Here is a 21,986-nt window from a genome sequence, read left to right as displayed (position 1 = left end):
CTCTTGTCTCTACTGCAGTACTCTGTAATATGAGAATTTTGAACCTTTAATAGTGGTGTTAATTAACCATGAACAAGAGACCAAGAGTTTGGGTGTTGGAATTTGGTCCCATTCTTGCCTGATGTAGGTTTCCAGCTGCTGAGGAGTTCATGGTTGTCTTTGACGTATTGTTGGTTTAATGATGCGCCAAATGTTCTCTACAGGTATAAGATCTGGACTGCAGCCAGGCCAATTCAGCACCCTGACTCTCCTACTATAAAGCCATGCCGTTGTAATAGCTACACTATGGTGTTTTGCATTGTCCTGCTGAAATACACAAGGCCTTCCCTGGAGCAGATGTCATTTAAAACCTTTATATAACTTTCAGCAGTCATAGTGCCTGCCTAAACACATATGTACATCAGTGATGATGGATTTTAAACTGAAAGCTAATTACACGCTGGAAGGTCTTTCTCCTCTTTAGCCCGGAGGGCACAGCATCCATGATTTCCAACAAAATGTCAAATTTGGAAGAGAACCATAGTCTGACCATAGAAGACTTTTCCATTTTAAACGGGATGGTGCTTCTGGACCATGTTCACATATGGCTTTCTTTTTGCATAATGGAGCTTTAGTTGGTGGTAGATCTTGTTTGCCGACAATTTTCTGGAAGTATTCCTGGGCCCATTTAATAATGTCAATAACACAATCATGCCGATGAGTGATGTAGTGTCGTCTGACGGCCCGAAGACCACGGCCATCCACTATCTTTGGCCTTGTCCCTCACGCACAGAGATTCCTCCAGTTTCTCTGGATCTTTTGATGATGTTATGCACTGTAAATGATGAGATTTGCAAAGCCTATGCAATTTGACGTTGAGAAATATTGTTTTTAAAGTATTTCACAATCTTTCACAGATTAGAGAGCCTCTACTCATCTTCACTTCTGAAATACACTGCCTCTCTAAGACACCCTTTTATTGTCACCTATAGCAGGCATCAAATTTGAAATGAGTTCATTTAGTGGTCAAATTTGTAAAATTTCTCAGTTTAAACATTTATGATGTACTCTTCATGATGTTTTAATTTTATTTAATAAAAAATAATTTCCGGAATTCAGGTTGTAAAAATAACATAAAAATGTCACATATTTGTAAAATCAAATAAATATTTTTTGTTGTTGTTGGTGTTTGTACCATGTGGCTGAAATTGTTGTACCACTAACATGATAAACAGAATGTCAAAACAGGAACAACACCCTTTTTTTTAAGCAATATACAATGAAGTGGTAATATGTTGCCTTGGATGAAACTTGGTTTTGTTTGATTCCCATCATCGTGACTGACTTTTAGAACTTCAGTATAATAATATAATATAATGAGATGGAGACATTTGGACTTTGTTGTGGCTGGTTTTTTTTTTCTAACCCACGTTAGTTACATCCATCCAACAACCACCCATACGCGCCACCACCGTCGCCACATGCTATTAAGTTTTCCAAGAAAAAGAGCAATTATTCTGTATTTTAAGACCTGGAAATTATTGTGTTACATAGTTTGACATATGAGTAGTGTTGATATGTCTGTTGGTTTTTATGCACTTACATTATTCGTGGAAACTAAACAAGATGCAAGCTGCTTCCCTGTAGTTCTTCATCTACTTAATGAATAAAATGTTAGGATTAAAATTAAATTAGGTCTTTAGTTGGCCTGTATACAGTACTGCAAGCTGAAATTCTTTGTTCGTTGCATGTCCGAGCTTTGTTGGGTGTCTGGGGTCAGAGCGCAGAATCAGCCATTATATTGTTCCCTTGTAGCAGACAGGATTTAGGGCTTTGCTCAAGGGTCCAACAGAGGCAACCTGGTGAAGCTGGGGCATGAACCATCATGGATTTTCTGATCGGTAACTCTTAACACACTGCGCTACAAATGCGTCATCAAGACTTGAGTATAATCTGAATTTATTAGAAGCTGTACCTGAAAGTGGAAAATCCCGGCGTAATCATCAGTGAAGCTCTGGCCATGAGGAACCACTCTGTGTAAGAGCTTGTCATTGAGAGTGAGAGATGCGATCGCCGCCAACAGCCAGCAGTCACCTGAGAAAGAAAATTTTAAAAGCACATTATAAATCGAAAATCTCATCCTTAATACCTGAAAGCCAGAAGTTCAGCAAAGAGCTAAAGTTATTATTAGTTCTGAGGATCTGCAGCACTTTAGTGCCCAGTAAGCAAAAGCCTACATGTAATACAGAGCTGCAAATCATAGACGGACTGTCGATTCGCTTAGATAGTATGCATTTCGATTTTCCATTAGCATTAATGTTTACTGTCTCATTACTTTTTTATGCAGCCATATTTTAACCATAAGTATAAAAAAATACTAAAAATATCCAAGCTCTGCATTACTTGTGTTGTTGATTGTTTAAATATCATGTCTCATACAAAGTGGAGGTTTCTGTTTATCTTCTGCTCCAGACTCCAGTCCAGAAGGTGGCGGTAATGTACCAACCAACATAAACACAAAAGAGAAAGAAGCAATGGTCCTACAAAACATGAGTATTTGCGAAAGACACGAGCATTTTCTATTTCTTGCAAAAGTTGTGCTATATTTTAAAGAACTTTATCAGTTTTAATTAAGGATTGTTTAACTAAGCGTACCTTGTAATTGTTTTTTTTTTTAAACTAGTGAGCAAAACTAGTGATAGAACGCATCTTATCTCCCTTTCCTTCTTGCTACCGTCCTTGCTAGAAGATCTCATTCTTTTGACCCATGGTGTTAAGTCCTTAATAAATCTTACATGAAATGAATAAAAAATTATATATATATATATATATATATATATATATATATATATATACATATAAACTCTCTTCGCTTGCCTTTCCACTGACGCAAACATGTTTTGAATGATTCCCGGACGTACGTGCAACTTAGCCAAGACTAGCGATGAGTTAAAGCCCAAACACTAGAGGGCAGCAACCACACACCTTAAAAGTTAAGCGTTCCAAGGAGAAGCAGCATCGCATTCTATTTATTATTACCACATTTCAGCTTAGCAGCCTAAAATGCTGTACAAAGAGAAATTAATTGGGAAATATATTTAAGAAGCTTTATTTATTAATTAATTTATTTTTGTTCAAAGGGGTGTTCAAGCCGGACCAGGACTTTTGATTGTGCAGAACACAGTTATGAGACTTTCTTTATTTCTCTTTATAATCCCATGGATACCATCAAGTTAGAAAGTTTTCTCAGTACACTGGAGCCATGATCAGACCATCAACGCTGGCCTTCCAGGAACCCCTTTACTGGCTCAAATATGTAGAAATGTCTTGGAGCGAGGTCAGGACTGTATGGGGGACCTGGCGATAACCGCCAGCCGAGTTCCTGTAATGTACAGGTGGTGTTGGTGAATGATTGTGTGTGCAGTTCAGACGGGTGTCTCGTCCGCAAGTTGGTGACAAGTTTGTGCTTGTAGTCAACTATAAATGTCAACCGCTTTAATACTGTCATTCCCAAACAACTTGATCACAAGTCCCGGTTTGGCTCAAGCACCCATCGTAAAACATACACATTAATAACTGGTTTATGGCTATTAAATTTCCAGCAATATGATGTTTTGCTGGTCGCTTCAGGTTAGCACGTCCGAAGTTTAAACAAAATAAAATAAAAAACTATTGCTATGAAGGAATGTGAAAACTCTTCCCTCTTTCAATGAGTGTACTGTAGATACTGTAGATGGACTCCATAAGTGAAATTAATGCACATGATCTACTAAAGGCTGCATGAGGTTTAAACAAAACGGATCTCTCCAGCTACAGTACTTTTCCATGTGCTCTTTCAGGGTCGCTGAAATATTTTGCAGGCCCGTGATCTGCCAGTTGCCTCCCCCTCCACCACCACCACCGCCCTACTTCCTTGCCAGGACACACAAATGTTCCTGTGAGTGTGTGAGAATGCAAGGGCACTAACTGGGATGGGGATTGGACAAGAGAAGGAAAACGGATGAAGAAATAAGATGAAAGAGACATATTTGGACAGACTACGAGAGAGACACGCAGAGCAAATGAATGACTAAACTACAACAGAGCGATGATGAATGGAAAGCTTTACAGCCATAGCGATAAGCTTCCTGCCACCAACACAATGTAAACAAGGCCTGCTCTGGGTATTATGTTCACCCACCCACCCACACACAATCGCAAATCTGAAGGCACAAGTTTTAGTAAACTAAAGTGCAAACCAGCTACAAATGAACACGTTGGTACTCGTGGGTTATGCATATCATGCATATCTCTGTGTGTCCCTAGAGCTGGACCGGAGGAAACGATGTCTACTTAAATGTCACCAGAGATCAGTCACATAGATACTTCATACCATTGTATGTGCATCGTCTCATCGTCTACATCGCTTTATCCTGTATACAGGGGGACTGGAGCCTATCCCAGGAACCTTGGGCCATAAGGCAGGGTACACCATGGATGGAGTGCCAATCTATAGTAGGGAACACTCATTCACACACTACGGGCAATTTGGGAACACCATTTAACCTAACCTGCATGTCTTTGGACAGTGGGAGGAAACCGGAATTCCTGGAGGAAACCCACCAAACACAAGAACATGCAAACTCCATGCACACAGACCTGCGGCGGGAATCGAACCTGAAAGTGCAAGGCCACACTTCTAACCACCAGGCCACTGTGCCACCCAAATACTAACATCACTTCTAGAACTCATCAAGGTGCTCAACATACATTATTCCAAAATATTGAAAATTTGCCTAATTCTGATTACCAGCCCAAGACACGTTACTGAAAAACCGCTCAATCTGGCAACACTCGCTCGCTCAACTTTGCACAGCCTGCCGAACCAAACTCTGAGTGGCGGTTTCTTTTCCAGGACAATACCTTCTTCCTTTCAACAATAGTGAACAAAAAAAAACACAGCCTGGTAATTTTATGATCCTTTACACCGCTAAGCTGTTTCACATGCTGCTATTGTCTGTCTGTCCTTGTTCAACACTGAGGCCACGAAATCCAAGTGTACCCGCAAGGGGTGTGTACGCTTATGCAATCAAGGTATTTTAAGGCCTATTGTGTTTTCTTTTCTCTTCGCTGTTTGTTTTTTCACTTGAATGGGTTGTCAGTTGATGCACCGCATTAAAGCTGGAGAAAGATCCGAGCTCAGTAGTAAAGGCATTGGACTACTGCTCGGAAGGTCCCAGGCTCAAACCTCATGATTGTCCCATGTGGGCCCTTGAGCAAGGCCCTTAACCGTCAACTGCTCGGATGTATATTGGGATTAAAATATAAGGTGCTCTGGATAAGGAGATCTGCATAATGTAAATGTAAAATGTGATCAGTGCAGAAGGTTAACCTGTTATGACGATGTTTTAGCCTACCTCATCCTTCCAATAGGAAACGAGTTCTTATCAGATCTTCAAACAAGATAAAATTTTCAAATCTGGACAAACATATTCGTATTTGAGTTTATAGCTGGTTAAACATACAGTATTTTCTACCAATTTTGTCCTATTCGTATTTTTGATTGTGGTTCGTAAGTGTCACTGATGTGGTTAAATTAGGGAGAAATCTTCTGGTCCCATCATACACACCTGAGGGCATTTACAGTAAAGCTGTTAGACTGAACATAAACATAAACAATAAAAAGCGGAAAAGATTAGAGGTTCTTTGGAAACTTATCTCACTTCGGGGACAATTTAATGATCTAAGGAATTACAAAGTGTTAAAGTGATAAGACCTATTACTGCTATTGATTTATCATTAAATAATAATAAAAAATTACATTTAGGCATTTGGCGGACGCTCTTATCCAGAGCACCTTACATTTTTTTTATCTCATCTGAGCAGTTGAGGGTTAAGTTGGCCTTGCTCAAGGGCCCAACAGTGGCAACTTGGTGGTTGTGGGGTTTGAACCTGGGATCTTCCGAACTGTAGTCCAATGCCTTAACCACTGAGCTACCCCTGGCCAAATTAAAAATCATACGGGACCAGTAGCTGAAAAAAACAAACAAAAAAAAAACAAGCTTTTCTGGTTTAACGAGAGCGGAGGAGGATGTAAGAATGTTATCAGCTGTGCGGTCCGGAGCTGGCAGCGGAAACGTCAGATTTTAAAGATGCTGTTTGAGACAGAAAATGGTTGATACGACAGCCTGCAGTAACTCGGAGCACCAGTAGGGGGAGACAGCAAGAATGTGCGATAGAGAGAGGAGGGTGTAGATGTATGAAGAAAAATAGCAACAGGAACCATTTTAAATGAAAAGAGAGGGTCAGGCAGAGAGGAGAGAGAGAGAGAGATGTGCGTGGGTTAATGACTCTTGGCAGTCCAATCCCATTTTCCATACTTCTATCCTGCTTGCACTTAACACTCCCACACACACACACACACACACACACACACACACACACACACATTCATGAGACACACGCCCTCACACAAACACGCTCATAAAATGCACTGTAATCCCAATGCACATATAAAACACACACACACACACACACGCACACACACACACACGCACACACACACACACGCACACACACACACACATTATTGCTCTACATTATATAAATTTCAGCTGTTGTGTATTATTATGTGCTGTGACTACAAACACTGTTACAACACTACTTGATTCATTCTCCGCCCAGTTCGACAAACCCACATTGGGTGAGCACTCCCAACACACACACACACACACACACACACACACACACACACGATCTAAGACGATGGCACGCAGCCAAACCTCCAAGTACTCTTTTCTGCTAAAGCACTCGGCCTGTGACTCATCGCTCAGGCAGCGAGCTCTGCACACCCCACACCCAGGAAACACACACTCGCTCTCTCTCTCTCTCACACACACACACATACACTCACACTCTCACACATGCTGAGCAAGAATTTACACTGGGTTTTTTATTACAGCAGCCAGCAGGTCAAAATCTGATCCCTGAGCATTTTCTTGATGTCTGGATCTGCTTTTCTGGCTGTCAGGAAGCCAAGAACGACCCAGACGAGACACAGAACTCACACAATACGCAGCGGGTTTCCTGTTTTCGGTGACGGTTGGCACACCACCCACATTAGAGTTCGCTCTACAATACCCAGCCAAGCCCTGTTTCGGTGATTCTCATGCTGCCTGATCGATGTGAGTGCAGACCATCTGAATCCCTCCCAGTGGCGTTACTGCACTATTCCTCTGCCCAAGCCAGAAGCCAATAGGAAACAAGTGGGCGGGACTTTGGGCTACAGATCAGATCTTCAATCAAGATAAAACTTTGACTTCTGGACAAAAATATTGCGAGTGTATAGCTAATTTCGATTGTTTACATAACGTTAAGTATATAATAATAATAATAATAATAATAATAATAATAATAATAATTATTATTATTATAGAACAGTAGAACTGGACAGCTCCCAAGTGGCCAGAGATTGTGGGTTCGACTCTCCGGCGCTTTCAAATCAATCATGACTCTACAGCCAATCGCAGGCGTCTGTGATCTCACGCGAGCGGACGGAGCGGATAGTGCTGGGGGAACGGGTGGAATGACGGGCGCCTGGCTGCACTGATATGCCTATAACACGCCTATATATCACAGCTAGCACAAGCAAGCTAGCCAAAGCATTTGATTGAACGCCATAGTCCACACCCTACATGCTGTCACACAAATCGACCTCGCCCCTACTTGTGCATGATATTATTATACCTAAAGACGTGCACGCCCCCCTCAAGAGTGTCATGAACGGGAAACCTTTCCATTTTTTGTTTCAGGCTGCAAAACTTTACTTATTTATCTTTGGGAATTGACTCACTTTTGGTAAGCGGTCACTCGAGGAACTGCACTTTCTGGCACTTCCATTCTGGATTCATTGTTTAGAACCAGTTAGTTAGAACTGGTCTATCTGGTGTGTGTGTGTGTGTGTGTGTGTGTGTGTGTGTGTGTGTGTGTGTGCAATAGCAGCATTTGCCTTTGATGATGTAAGCCATTTGTGAACGGCCAGAATATTGCAATTTGTACCTGGGATTAAAATAAGACCGAACAGTCCTGGTTCTATTTCACAGAAAAAAAAGTTGAGCATCCGGAACAAAACCCTGCTGTGGATTTGATTTCCAAAGAAGCTGTGAGGACATACACACCTATCCCGTATTATGGGATTTACAGCGTAACCACACCCAACACGTCTGCTACGAGACAAGAACTTGTTTCGCTCACTGGCTGATGAATAAAACCTGCCTGAAGAAGCCTGGTATTGTCTTAAAGGATGATCAGAGAATCATTTCGAGAAGAAGAAGAAGAAGAAGAAAAAAAAAAAAACACGCACCCAGAGCTCCTTGGCAGATATCGGTCCTGGTGGCTCCTCCGACGATGAACTGCGGGTCGGACGTCAGCTCCTGGAACAGAATCAGAAGAGAAACTCAGAGACGCTCGGCTTCAGGGTTTATCAGTTCTGTGCACTCGGTGGAATCCAAACGTCTACAATTCAACACATCGCACACATTCATTTATTAACAAGATTAAAGTGTGACCTGCAATCTCTACTCCATGTTTTTGTTTGGAGGACATGACGAAACACCAGCACACCCCGCGCACAGAGCCGACTCCTCATTAAGCAGCACTACCAGAGTCTGGATGATGTAACCCTTTCAGCTAATTTAATCAGGAAACCAGCTGACAAGGAAGATCGATGACAGACAGGTCGAAAAGCTGAAAACCCCAGCAGACCTTATAGCACTGATATGTAATCGGTTTACATATTACACAAACTAAAATCATATGCAAACAACAGTTAATAAGTGTGATGTGATGCGGCAAGACATGAGTCGCTGACTGTTTACCGAAGTTATCATTACATCATTAGGTGATCAATCAATCTTTAACTACCATGAATTTATCAGCATTAAAACATTTTTTTTTATTTGCTCACTAAAAACGTCTCATCCTTTTGACCTACTTTTAGTTGCATGTTGTGTAATACACGCTGTTGTAGCAGCTAATATTAACCCAGTCTCATTTTTTCTCGATTGTTAATAAGTTAATGAAAAATGGTTGCCAAGAAACAGGACAAAAGAGTCAAAGTCCTCAGTCTTAAAGGTTATCTCAAACCGCTGACACCAAAGTAAATGTTACGGAAATGTCTTAATCTAGAAAAAAATACAAATAAAAATCAGATTGTAAATTAAACATTTGTGATTCAGTTTAATTTAAGGTTTGGGTGCTGACATTTTTTTTTTATTTGATTTGTTTCATTAACACTATTGTTTACTGTTTAATCATATTTTTTACGTGCCTATCTTTAAAAGCTACTATTAAAAGCTTTTAAATCAACACTAAACTAATCTCCAGTCCAGGAGGTGGCGCTATTACAGCAACCACTCAAAAATTAATAATAAAAATGCTATGTTTTCAATGAATTAGCAAATTTCAGACCCTTTTATGGTTCCAAAGTTTCCAAATAATTTTTAAAGTATGATTCAATTCTAAAACGCAAACTGACGCAATTAACCCAACTGATTGACAAACGTTCGATTCAACTGCACAGCTCTATTGAATAGGGTTTTTCTACGTGCTGTTAGAAATGACTGCATAGTAGACGCCATTCACGGACAAACAGCTACAGCGTGACAGGATTATACAGTACCAGCTTAAAAAAAAAAAAAAGACCCCCAGCTAATATAACAAACACATCATTTATTCATCATGTCGAGCTTTTAAGTGCAGCCTGAAGCTGTGCTTATTAAACATGCAGAGATAATGTGTATCTCTAAACACGGGCTTAGAGGCATACACACCAAATCCACATGCACACACACACACACACACACCTCATTTTCATATGTACATTTATATTTCAATAATGCATGCATGCATGCATGTGTGTGTGTGTGTGTGTGTGCGTGTGAGACTCGAACACAGGCAGAAACCGCCACCGCTCTGTAATCTTTCCTCGTTCACTTCCTCTTGTGAATCACGAAAGTCATCTACACTGGAGGAGAATGGAAAGAAACACACCCATGCTAAGAAACAAGTATTTCCTCCATATAATCTTAAACCCGCAAAGTTGTGTCACTTAGTACAATCCAGCGTGAGAGGTGTACAACTGTTATCCAGACTGTTAAAAAAGGGGGTGTGTCCTAAACTCTAGCATTACTCCATTAAACAAATGGAGTTTCAACAATGAACATGACCTTCTTCATCATGTCTTATTCATGATTCAGAAGAGTTAAAACAGTACTGTACAGGAGCACTGTCAGGGGGCGTGGCTAAGAGGAGGCAAAGAACCTAAAGGCTCTAAAAACAGCGATGGGAATATTCAGTGTCTCATATCGTAGGCTCGGCTCACTAGGAGTCAACTCCTACATGACTCACCGACATTTCTTTTTTTTTTTGTTTGTTTAAACTGAAAATGTTTGTAATATTTGGTGTTCTTATTCGCTAAACTGTGCCTGCTATGGTTTCATGAAAACTTTCCATACATTCTCATTAACTAAAAAACTCTATACAACACATCTGTACCCCGCTGTATAGTGAATACAAATTACATCCAGAAGTATATGAGCAGGGATACACAGTAGATTTGGTAAATCTGCCTCATCACACCAACACAATAGATTTGAAATGAAGCGATTAAGACGTCATTAAAGTGAAAACTCTGAGTTATTAGCACTCGGACAAACTGCTGTCGATCAAAGGTTCAGGAGTGGAATTTCCTACAGTTTTGTACCTAAGCCTCCAATACCGAAACTGGACTCCATATTAACTTAAACACGTCATCTGTTGTATTGAATCTCCAGCCTCAGTATGACTGCAGATCAATCCCTGCTGTCCATTATCACCCAAGGGTTCCCTGATGAGTCTGGTTCCTCTCCAAGTTTCTTCCTCCTGCCATCTCAGGGACGTGTTTAAAAGTTACTGGACGGCTGACTGAAAAGCTGATTCATACCCAGATGTGACCTGTTCCCTTACAGCTTCAATACAAATTTCATAGAGATAAAAGACTGGAGTTGGTCAAAATGTTGCATTGGCATTTGGTTCCTGTTCATAGGAACTCAAACTGAGGTCCAAAGAAATGCTGATGCAGGTAGGAGGCAGCCATCGTCAAAAAGTGGTCAAACCAACAATTTGCTACATTCTTTAAAAAAAAAAAAGAACGAACTCCTGAGCTTAACACCAAAGCCTAAATACCAAGAAAGATGACTAAAGTGATGTTTTTCCTTTGCAGATGAAAACCTCCACAACATCCAGCCTAAGCAAAAACACTCTGGAGTTGGAAGCGTATCCCTGTCAAGGTCTGCAATCAATTTTGAATCCGGGTCACGGCAGTTGGTTTTGTGAGTCAGTTGTTGGCTTAGAGGGTGAAGGCACCGAGTTATTAAGTGGAAGGTCGGCGGTTCGAGCCCCAGCGTCAGCACGTTACCATTGTTGGGACCTTGAGCGGGGACCTTAACCCTGTCTGCTCCAGGGGTGCTGTATCATGGCTGACCCTGCACTCTGACCACGGCTTTGATGGAATATGCGGAGAAAGGATTTCACTGTGCAGTAATGTATATGTGACAAATAAAGTCTTAACAAGGGATGACTTGATGTGTGTATTCAATCAACTCTGAAGAAGAACAGAAATGCAAGATCAGACTTTTCTAGAAAACATTAAAAACAACTTCTGGAACAAGATTCTTTGGACAGATGCTGAACTTGTACCACTATGATGGGAAAAGAGGTGTATAAATAAGAACAGGAAGGGTTCAGGATCCAAAGTGTACCACATCATCTGTGGTGGCGGTGTAATGGCATGGGCATGCATGGTTGCCAATTGATCTGGTTCATTCATTGGTGGTAATTGACAAAGTAACTGCTTATAGAAGAAGCAGGAAGAAATCTAAAGTGGATAGAACTCGACTGTGAGCTCAGATACAGACCTGATAGGTCAGAACTTTATATTTACAGTACAGATGGATAATGCAGCTAAAGTCATTTCAGTTTCTGTGTATCCTATATGTGGTTTAAAAGACATTCCTGGATCGCTCCTTATACATGATCAATAAACACCCACTTTAGACTAGGCCTTCTCGGAATGAGCGGACTGACGAGACAGACCTCGTGTTGTTGTGACCATGTGAAAAATGCTAGTGCAGTCTTTGATGAGCTGTACATGTCAGCACACTGACCACAAGAGAAAAACCCTACCATGGGCCTTTGCACTCTCGGTGCTCTAGACAAGTCTGACACAAGCCTGTGATACACACATGCAAACGCACACACATAGTACTGTACCCAGTTATGCTCAAAGCAGCCATTTATATGCATCTATCTATTACCTAAAACACGTCACAGACGTGGGTGTTTAACATACAGAAAACACTAACCAGCTTACTAACAGCATTGACTCTTAGATTCGAGCTAAAATCATTTAGGTTTTCTTCAAGACTTTTGATTGTGCAAAATAAGGCAACATTCATGGGAGGTAAAACCTCCTTTTATTTCTGTATATATACACTAACGCACTAACCCCAGCGCATTACTAGTGATTGGATACCATCAAGGGAAAAGGCTCATTCCATCATCCAGACATCGCTAGTTTGATTCCCGTGTGATGCTGTAGTCTCTCGCAGCTGGGGGGGGCTAGAGAGAGCTGATGGGCCGAGCCCCCTTACCGGGATGAGATAGGAGGCACTTGGCACTCTCACATTAATCATGGCTCTACATGGGCATCTGTGAAGGAGCGAATAGCGCTGTCTTCCGAGTGTGTTACACCGCCCCCAACGGCGCATAAGTGAGCAGTTCGAAAAGATGCGTCATGTGGTTCAGCCCTCCCTGACTGGTTGTAGTTGCCTTAACAGCCTGCTTCACCTCTAAAACGCTGGCCTCCCACGAACTCCTTAAATGGCCCAAACGAATGCATATGGCTTGAAACGAGGTCAGGACTGTATGGGGAACGTGGCAATAACTCCTAGCCGAGTTCCTGTAACATGCAAGTTGTTTTGGTAAACAATTATGTGTACACTTCCCACACACAGATGCGTCTCTTCTTCAAATTGACGATAAGTTATCCGTCGTATGATCTTAGATCACTTACAAAATGTTCACTGGAACAACTGCAGTGGCTCAGAGCCACCTCGGCCAGGACGGTCAATTAAGGACGTACGCCCTTCTTTAAAAAGTTTGCACCATTCAAATGTTTTACTGCGGCAGAGACGCTTGTACTTGTAAGTACACCCTTTTTTTTCTCTCATGGCCCAAATAACACAGGGTAATGCATTACTCTCACCAACATATACATAGAGAACCTGGGGCCGGCAACAACACCACCACCAAAAAAAACAAAAAACCCAAAAAGCGTGTCAAAATATAGTCATGTTTTCCCCAAAAGTAAAGCCACATTCTGAAAGCAGCTGTGAAGTATAAGCAAACCCTATAATTCAGTAACATGTAAAACCAGCGTCAGCAACAAAGAAACGTTTTTTTGATGAATCCTGATGAGGTCGGACTGGATATCGATCATTGTCTTGGTGCATGACGCAATTTCAGCTGCGCTTAAACTTAAGCATTCCTCTCAAGAACATTCAGGTTGAGTTCATTATTGTCTCAGTAATTGCAATTTTCTCACTCGAGAGGCCCTGTGGCTGCAAAACAACCCCAAATCACCACCCCCCACCATTACACTTAAGATTTATGGTGACACGCTGAGTTTGGCTTTTGCTACCCAAACATCTCCATTTTGTTCTCATCAGTCGAAAGGATTTCAGGTTTGTTCAGTTTTGCGTGAAGTCATGCTGCCGTACTCTTTCCCTAGCCTTGTCTTTTTCTGATTGTGCCGTCATGAACGTTAATATTTAATGCAAAAGCCTGTAGGTTACATGATGTTGCTCTTAGGTTTCAATGGATCTTAATCTCTAGGCAATAAATGGTCTGTTAATCCCACTCATGAGCAGTTTGGCAACTGCCTTGGGCCTTGTTCACACGGGCGTTAAGTTTTTGGATAAACGAACGTGTCCTAGACGTTTACGTTGCGTTTTGTAGTGGCGCTTAATTGACTTCTACACCGGCGTTCGTTTGTCTCTGTCTAACGTCAGCCTGCAGCCTCAACTGTAGTTTGTGTGTTAACCTGTGTGGGCAGTGTCGGGAACTGAATATGAAAGCCCGCCGCTACCGTGTTCACTTTGACTGCACAACGTCGGATTAAAGGAAGGTTTTTTTTGTGGTTTAAAAAACATGCGAAAATTTCCGCGTAAGTTTTTTAACAATTATTTTATTTTATTTTGCCCTTTTCCGCATTTCCCTATGTATAGCATGTAGGATCATGGGATATATCCGGTCCTCCAAAGCGTAAAATGAACGCGCAGAAAACGAACTAGAAGCGGTTTCCTTCTGTTCGTTGGGTTTTGAACGCCAAGAAAAAGCTGCATGCAACGTTTTTTTAATGCCGTATAAACACGCAGCCGGACAAACGCACGTCACCAAAGTCCGTGTGAACACTCTCATTGACTCCTATGTGTAGAAAACACTCTGCGCTTGATCCGCGCTCACCGGACTCTACGAATGAAAAAAAAAACGCTCGATTTTAACGCCCGTGTGAACAAGACCTTAATCTTAGTGCATAAGGTCGACTTTTAAATTGTGGAGGCCTCGAAGATGGTCTTATGACCCTGCCTAGACTGATTAACAGGTAAACATTTGCTCCTCTGAATCCATGACTGATATCCATTCTTCTTGCCATGATGTTGACACACACACATACACCCAAATGCTCCGGGCTAAGAAACCGCTGAAAGTCCTGTTTTTTATAGAAGTCACACTTCTTGGTAATAAAATAAAGTTTTGCATTTTATAAATAACACCTAGCTACTAATTACGGTCATAATTATTGTTGAAGTAGAAAGGATGTACTCTTATTTTTTTCCCCTACCTGGTTTTTAAATATCTTGTTTCTTTGTAGGAAAAACATATTACATTCTGGACTTGGTTGTCACATAAAGATTTTGGTTTGATTGGCATTTCAGGGTCGATTTTAGTTAAAGTGACCAGAAATTGTTAGACTTAATATTTGATGATTTGCTATGAAACAGTCTGTCTGTGTAGTTCTAAAAAGTTCCCCCGATGCTTAATGGGCTACAAACACTCACTCAACATCTATAGCACTTTATCTTGTATCCAGGAGCCTGTCCCAGGAGACCTTGGGGTGTGAGATGGAGTACATCCTGGATGAGCCCACACTACTGGCAATTTGGGAACACCAGCTAGCTTAAGCTGCATATCTTTGGACTGTGGGAGAAACCTGGAGTACCCGGAGGAAACCCAGCAAACAGGGAGAAAACTCCATGCACACAGACCCAGAGGCGGGAATCGAACCTGACCCTAAAGGTGCAAGACCACAGTGCTAACCACTATACCACCGAGCTGCCCAACATTTTACTTATAATTATACCCCCTCCCACCCACATCAGTAGTGGTTATTCTTGTTAAGTGTTCTGACATAACTAGCTGGTGTGTATATAAAGTGACTCACTGTGGGCCGCTTCCACACCACTCCACGTGTTTTAGACGAGTTTGGTGCAAGTTCCTTGAATCCCAGTGACGGCGCCCGTGCAGGGAAACATGGGTCCTCGAAAAATTGTCCACTTTCCAAACACTCCTGTTTCAGTGCCTCGTAGTCCTGGTTGAGAAAGGGCAGAGCTCGATCGTTGGTGCCCGCGCCATCTGCCCGCAGGCGTTCGTAATGAATTCTCGATGACATCCCGCCAAACACGAACATGCTACAGGAAGGCACAGGAGACACGTGTAAATAATGAGCGCGTGTGTGTATAAGCAATGAAAGTAAGTGTGCATGTCAGGAAGGCTGCGAGTGTATAAAGGCCTGTTAACACCAAATCGATAATGACAAACAAACAAAGAGAGTCTTTTGCAAAATTATTGGCACCCATGATAAACACAGTTGCTGTATACAAACTCAGTAACATGTAAAATAAACAATATTTTGAATTTAGACTACTGGAATGCTATATAATTCTATCTGAGATATTTTTTAAATATTGCTCTTTCTCAGGAGAACAACTGTTTCAAAATTATTGGCACCCGATAAGGAATTTGTTGGGGAAGGAATAGCGACATTGATCTTCATCCTCCAATGTTAGCAAGTTCAGATACGCTTGTAGAAAGATCATGTAATTACAATTAGGTATACGGAATTTGTAGGAGTGTGACGAGATCTCGTGGTACGAGATCTCGCGAGATCAGATTAGTCATTTACAGCATTTGGCTTTACAAAAAAGTAACAGAACTTACTTTTTTATCTCAATACACATCTGAGCAGTTAGGGGTTAAGGGCTTTGCTCAAGAGCTTAACAGTGGCAGCTTGGTGGGTGTAGGGTTCGAACCTGGAACCTTCTAATCAGCAGGCCAACACCTTAACCACTAAGCTACCCCCACCAAATCCTTCTAGCTACGCTGCCAAACACCAGCTTGTAATGAAAGTAGTTACTCGCAGGCCAGTGGTAAACATGACAAACCAAAGAACCAAATAATTATGAAACTGTTAACCTGATCTTTGCCTTCTTTATTAATCTCTACTTCCTTAGGGAGCATTTTAATTTCCTACTATTTAAAAAACCCTGCTCATTAATTCAATTATCCAACCAGTCAATCAACTGAAAAGAGTTTGTGTCCATTGTAGCCTTAGATTCTCGTTCATCACTGACAGACATGAAAACATCTCCTGCCGTCGCAGCTCAGTGGTTCCTTTTGTTGCGCATTCGGAGATGCTTTTTCAGCGCACCGCAGTTGTATCAAATACTTGCGTGGATTAAGTAGCCTTCCTGTCGGCTTGAACCAATTTAAACGTTTTCCTTTGATGTCCCTCAATAAGAAACAAAAGTGCTGTTGTGTGAAAATCTTGTTCTTGACTGAATCTTGACTGAATCTTCTGAGCCTATGTTATGTGATTGGCTGACTGGATAATTGGATAACAAGTATACAGTATGAATGTAAATTACACAAAAATATTTGGCCAAACCTGCAATGACATTGTATCCAAAAACATCCACTTCAAATTGAAGTCGATCTCCCTTTTACAGCTATAACAGCTTCCACTCATCTTGGAAGGGTGTCCACAATATTTTTTTTTTGAGTGTTTCTGTGGCAATTTGTGCCCATTTATTGTGTATTTACTGGATGTGGTCAGGCACTGATGATGGACGAGAAGGCCTGGCTCGCAATCTCCTGGCTCGATGGGGTTGAGGTCAGGGCTCTGTGTTTGGGCCAGTTAAGTTCTTTCACAATGAACTCATCAAACCATGTTTTTATAGTCCTTGCTTTGTGCGCATGTTGGATTAGAATAGGGCCTTCCCCAAACTGTGGCCACAAAGTTGGAAGTGTAGCATCATCCAAGATGTCTTTGTATGCTAAAGCATCAAGACTGTTCTTCACTGGGCAAAAGGGGCCTGATTGAAACACCTAAATTCAATAACCAACAGATTTGTCCAAATACTTTTGTCCATATAGTGTATATCCAGTTATTTTATGATAAAGGGTGCCAATAAGTAGCAGTGCTGTGAACTCACCCACAGTTTGTTTTGGAACTACAGTGAAACCATTGATTGCACAGCCTACGTTTCTTCATAAAAAAGTGGAACTTCTCATGATGGCCTTTTTTTTATAGAAAGTGCTAATGACAAGATCTATAATATAGACTGTAGTATACCTTCTCATTTGCTTACAAGAACAGTGACATGTTAACCCGTAAGTGCAAAACACACTAGACATGCACGTTTGATTCGAGTCTCTAATTGGCTCTTGTGTTTTTGCTTTCGTTGATGTGTCATGCACTTACATGCCACCGTAAAAAGACATTACATACAGAGGTCTGTATAATTAAACAGTCCCTGAATAGTTCTCACTTTGGTGATGTTTAGCTGTGCTGTTTTCCGGTGTGAACAGGCCTGTAGCTGAGTGTTACTCAGACATGTGACATGTGAACATGTATGTGTGTGTGTGTGTGTGTGTATACGTGTTTATGGGAGGGAGAGAAAGAAAGACGGAGAGAAAGAAAGACAGAGACAAAGCAAGAAATTAAATAAATATGCTGTGAGTGTAAAATAGTGACACATTCAATGTGTGTGTGTGTGTGTGTGTGTGTGTGTGTATGCACGTGTGTGTTCTGCTATTACAAGCATTCAGCACATAGACAGCTGTAATCATGCAAGCGGAGCGTCTGCATTCCTCTAGACACACACACACACACACACACACACACACTTTAAAGTGGGAGACGACTGAAAGCTTGTACAGACAGCCCTCGATATACATGAAGCAGTTAAAGTGGAACATGCACATGAAGGTCAGAGAAGCCGGCAACATATTGCGATACAGGAGTCGCCGTAGGATAGCATACAACAGCCATAGGGCACAATGTTAACCACAAAGGATTACGCTGATTATTTTAGCTCTTTTTACAAAACCTTTTAAAAATGCTCACATGCTCTTTAAAAGGTGGAGTCTCTTTTTGTTTAACTTCCAAACCTATAATAATGAACATAACAGCAATTTCCAATATCGCAATTCCTTTCACAGACAGCAGAGGGCATAAATGACATACTGCTTCTTTAAATATTTAAACTTCTTTTGCATACTTTAAGTTACATTGCAATATTAAGTCTACATTCCAATACTTACAAAAAATCTTCATGCATAACTTGTATAAAAACAAACTAGCGTAAGTACCCGAGCGGTAGAAAAAAAAGAGTAAAAAAACGATATCTACAAAAAGAGTTTGTAGATATAGTTAAAAGTTAAGCAGTGATATTATTATTTCAGTTAGACCCTCTGTCTAACTTGTTAATACAATGAAATAACATTTTGTAAGGTTAAGTATTTTACGCCTTGAGAAATCAAAGAATGTGATCGGATAAAGAGTAAGTCTTGTCTTAAAACGCCTCTATTGTGTTAAAATTCACTTATACCACTTTAGCACTGTTATTTTAGCGGAAAAAATATGAACTAATCCCCGTAAGAATATTCAATTTAGCTTTTCTAACTAATATCAATCAGTGCTGGCGTTATTATTTCTCAAAATTTTGTTGCTGGTTGGCCTAGGTTTAACTTCAGGCAAATACCAAAGGACTGGCGAAGTTTGATTAGATTCTGTCTAGCCAGTTTTGCATGATGCTGTGACAAAGTCTGTCTGCCAGACAGACAGACAAACATACAGACAGACAGACAGACAGAGACTGGTTTTAGGTCCTCTAATCATAAAGATATAATTGAAAGAGCGAGTTCTGACCAATGTACAGACAAAACTTTTTTTAATTTATATAGATGCTGTTCGAAGCATCATCTTGTCGTTGTCATAACACATGAATGCTGCTCTCTCTGTGCGAAACATATTTCTATGATGACGTATCGATGTTACAAAAAATCCGTCTGGAGTCACGCCACTTCCCGAATTCCTCAAATACAAAGCAAGAATTTCCACAACAGATCAGCCGAGTCTTTTAAAACCATTATTGCAAGATCTTTTATTCCTCTTACACTGTGTCAACTTGTCAGGGATGGCAACGCAGATTCAGTTGAAAAAAGGAAGAAATAAAATGCTGAAATCAAGGCCATTTGAATCGACCATCCACTTAAGCCTGAAGAGTTCGTTTTGCATGGGGAAAAAAATGTGTTCTGAGGAAAATACAAACCTGTGTACCTGCAGTTCCTTGTTGTAGTGACAGGCTTAAAAGAAGCAGAAGTTTAAAACAAGAACAGCAAAAAAAAGGGATAAAATATTTTAAAAAATAATCAAAGTTAAATAAAGATAAAATTTAAAATAAGAAAGAGAATCATATCAGTTATCCAGCTAAATCATATAACTTAATCATTTACATGATTCACATTGTCAGGGGTGTGTGTGTGTGTGTGTGTGTGTGTGTGTGTGTGTGTGTGTGTGTGTGTGTGTGTTGGGGGGGGGGGGCGGAAACATGACTCTTTTTAACAAATAGTTGTACAATTATTCATCCATTCATTTGAGTCATATGATAAAAATACAATTTTCACTTAACCTTATACATAACCTTTAATTTAAGTGTCAACAAGATTGAATTTCAATTGATGCCACACATCTGAGGCTTACATTTGCCCAACCCTTGTACCATAGTATAAGTTAAAAATTGTGTGAAATTTGAGAGAGAGATTCTTCCTTCCTCCAGCCACAACACATCTGAAATCTGAGCTTTGCCCTGTTCTGTTTTGCACTGGATGCCGAGGATGCTAACAGCGCTAACAAAGAACAGAATTTCCCTCACAATTTTTCTCCCCTCACAGATTTATTTTTTCCCTGAGACACACCACATTCAGTCTGTAGGTGATATCTCTCACACAAACTTTCTGATGTGATTTGAGAAACAGTGTGTCTGTAATGTTTAAGTGAATCCTCGGAGTGAAGCTAAGCCCTGGGTTGTTGTGGTCGGCTGCCATCTTGGACAACAGGGACTTTCCCTCTGGTGTTAATCATTACAAATATGAAGGAGATATTACCTCATTTGAACCCTGACACTCACAATCTATAACATTTAGAGAATCTTTGCTTAATTCAATATATTCTCTATATTTATGCATCTCTCTGTTAGTTTTTTACAATGAATCTGCCACATGATTCTCTTTTTCTAACTTGGCAAAAGACGTCTGAAAGTGTTTCCTAGTTTATTTGTAAAATGTGACGAAGTAAGCAGGTTGCCACATACCATACAGTACACTGCTTCAGCCCTAATCGATTCGTCTCTGTCTCAGATTCTGAGAGTGAATCAGCAAGTTCCAGTGTATACACACACACACACAAACAAACATTTCACAAAACACTGACATACCATGACATTACTGATAAGCTTACAGTGATAAGAATTTCTTATCATGTGTATTTTGTTTGTTTGTTTGTTTGTATATCTACCAAACTAAACAGTTTAAAAAGAGATTTGTCGTAGCTGATCAATTGTGTGCAATAGCACCCTGAAGAAATGCATTCTTTGAAAAATGTCAACCTCCTGGGGATGCCTTAAAGATTATGCAAAAAAATAAAAAATTATAATTCAAATGTGAGCAAATGTATTTACTCAAAATTTACAGGATGGAAACTGGTTGGAAACAAGTTGCAATGTCACTTTGGAAAACATTAGTTGATAGAGATAGTTTGCCTTGGCAAACTGCTATGGCCAAATAATCCACAGTGGGGTGGCAGGACAAGGGGCATATGCACATTTATCTAAGACTAAGACTAATTTAGTTTGTTTGATATGAGCAGAAGCCTAACAAGTAACCAACAAATGTGAAACTGGGGCGGTCTGTCGTGATTTACCTGTCATGAATAATTGACTACATTTTGCATGGCATTGCAAATTGTAACTGTAAAAATTGTTGTTAGTCTCCTGGCTGCTCCCTCCGAGGGGTTGCCACAGCGGGTCATCCAATATGCACACTACTTTGGTACAGGTTTTACACCGGATGCCCTTCCTGACACAATCCACCCATTTTATTATCCGCGTTTGGGACAAGAGTTCTGCCAATTCATGCTACCGCTCATTTTTTCCTACTTAACAATGCCAAGGTATTACTTGATGAGGATATTTGTCAGAATATCAGAACATGCTACTCCTAAATGCTGCAATAAATATATGCTATAATTTATCAAAACATGCTCCACTTACTGTCATAGAACATTTACCCCTTTAGCATATGGCATTTTTCGATAGGGTAGCGCAACTCTATTAATTCACTCTATGGTAGCATCTTTTGGCAGAACACTGGCACTGCGTCTAATGGCTGGGGTTTGTGCATCAGGTGGGAATACGTTCCTGCATGTATACACCCAAGGTTTACATTATAGCACATAAACTGTGCCTCGCCAGCCTCTTTATTTGAATTATTTACCCGTCATGATGAGAAGCAGGTAAGAGTATTAATCTCCCATACAAAAAAAAAAAAAGACACTGGAGACTTCTTCCATAAAAGTAAAATTATAGGTT

General features: G+C 40.6%; 2 protein-coding genes across 4 annotated transcripts in view; both read right to left on the bottom strand.

The window, feature by feature from the left end:
* Positions 1–21,986, bottom strand: part of LOC128518710 (sialoadhesin-like) — a 1,187,000-nt gene that overhangs the window by 815,167 nt on the left and 349,847 nt on the right. The window lies entirely within an intron of this gene.
* capn1b (calpain 1, (mu/I) large subunit b) overlaps positions 1–21,986 on the bottom strand; it is a 33,925-nt gene that overhangs the window by 10,586 nt on the left and 1,353 nt on the right. Inside the window, exons 2-5 of one of the 3 annotated variants that reach the window (XM_053491680.1) lie at positions 18,464–18,507; positions 15,500–15,746; positions 8,321–8,390; positions 1,955–2,073 (exon numbers count right to left, since the gene is read on the bottom strand). In XM_053491680.1, coding sequence (XP_053347655.1) covers positions 1,955–2,073; positions 8,321–8,390; positions 15,500–15,745 — 435 coding nt within the window. In that variant the 5' untranslated portion in view covers position 15,746; positions 18,464–18,507. Of the gene's footprint in view, positions 1–1,954; positions 2,074–8,320; positions 8,391–15,499; positions 15,747–18,463; positions 18,508–19,670; positions 19,705–21,986 lie in introns of all 3 variants that reach the window. The other 2 variants (XM_053491681.1, XM_053491679.1) reach the window with 2 other exon arrangements.

Source organism: Clarias gariepinus, chromosome 3, assembly GCF_024256425.1.
Source record: "Clarias gariepinus isolate MV-2021 ecotype Netherlands chromosome 3, CGAR_prim_01v2, whole genome shotgun sequence".
Classification (NCBI taxonomy): Eukaryota; Metazoa; Chordata; class Actinopteri; order Siluriformes; family Clariidae; genus Clarias; species Clarias gariepinus.
This window is presented reverse-complemented; position numbering and strand designations above follow the sequence as displayed.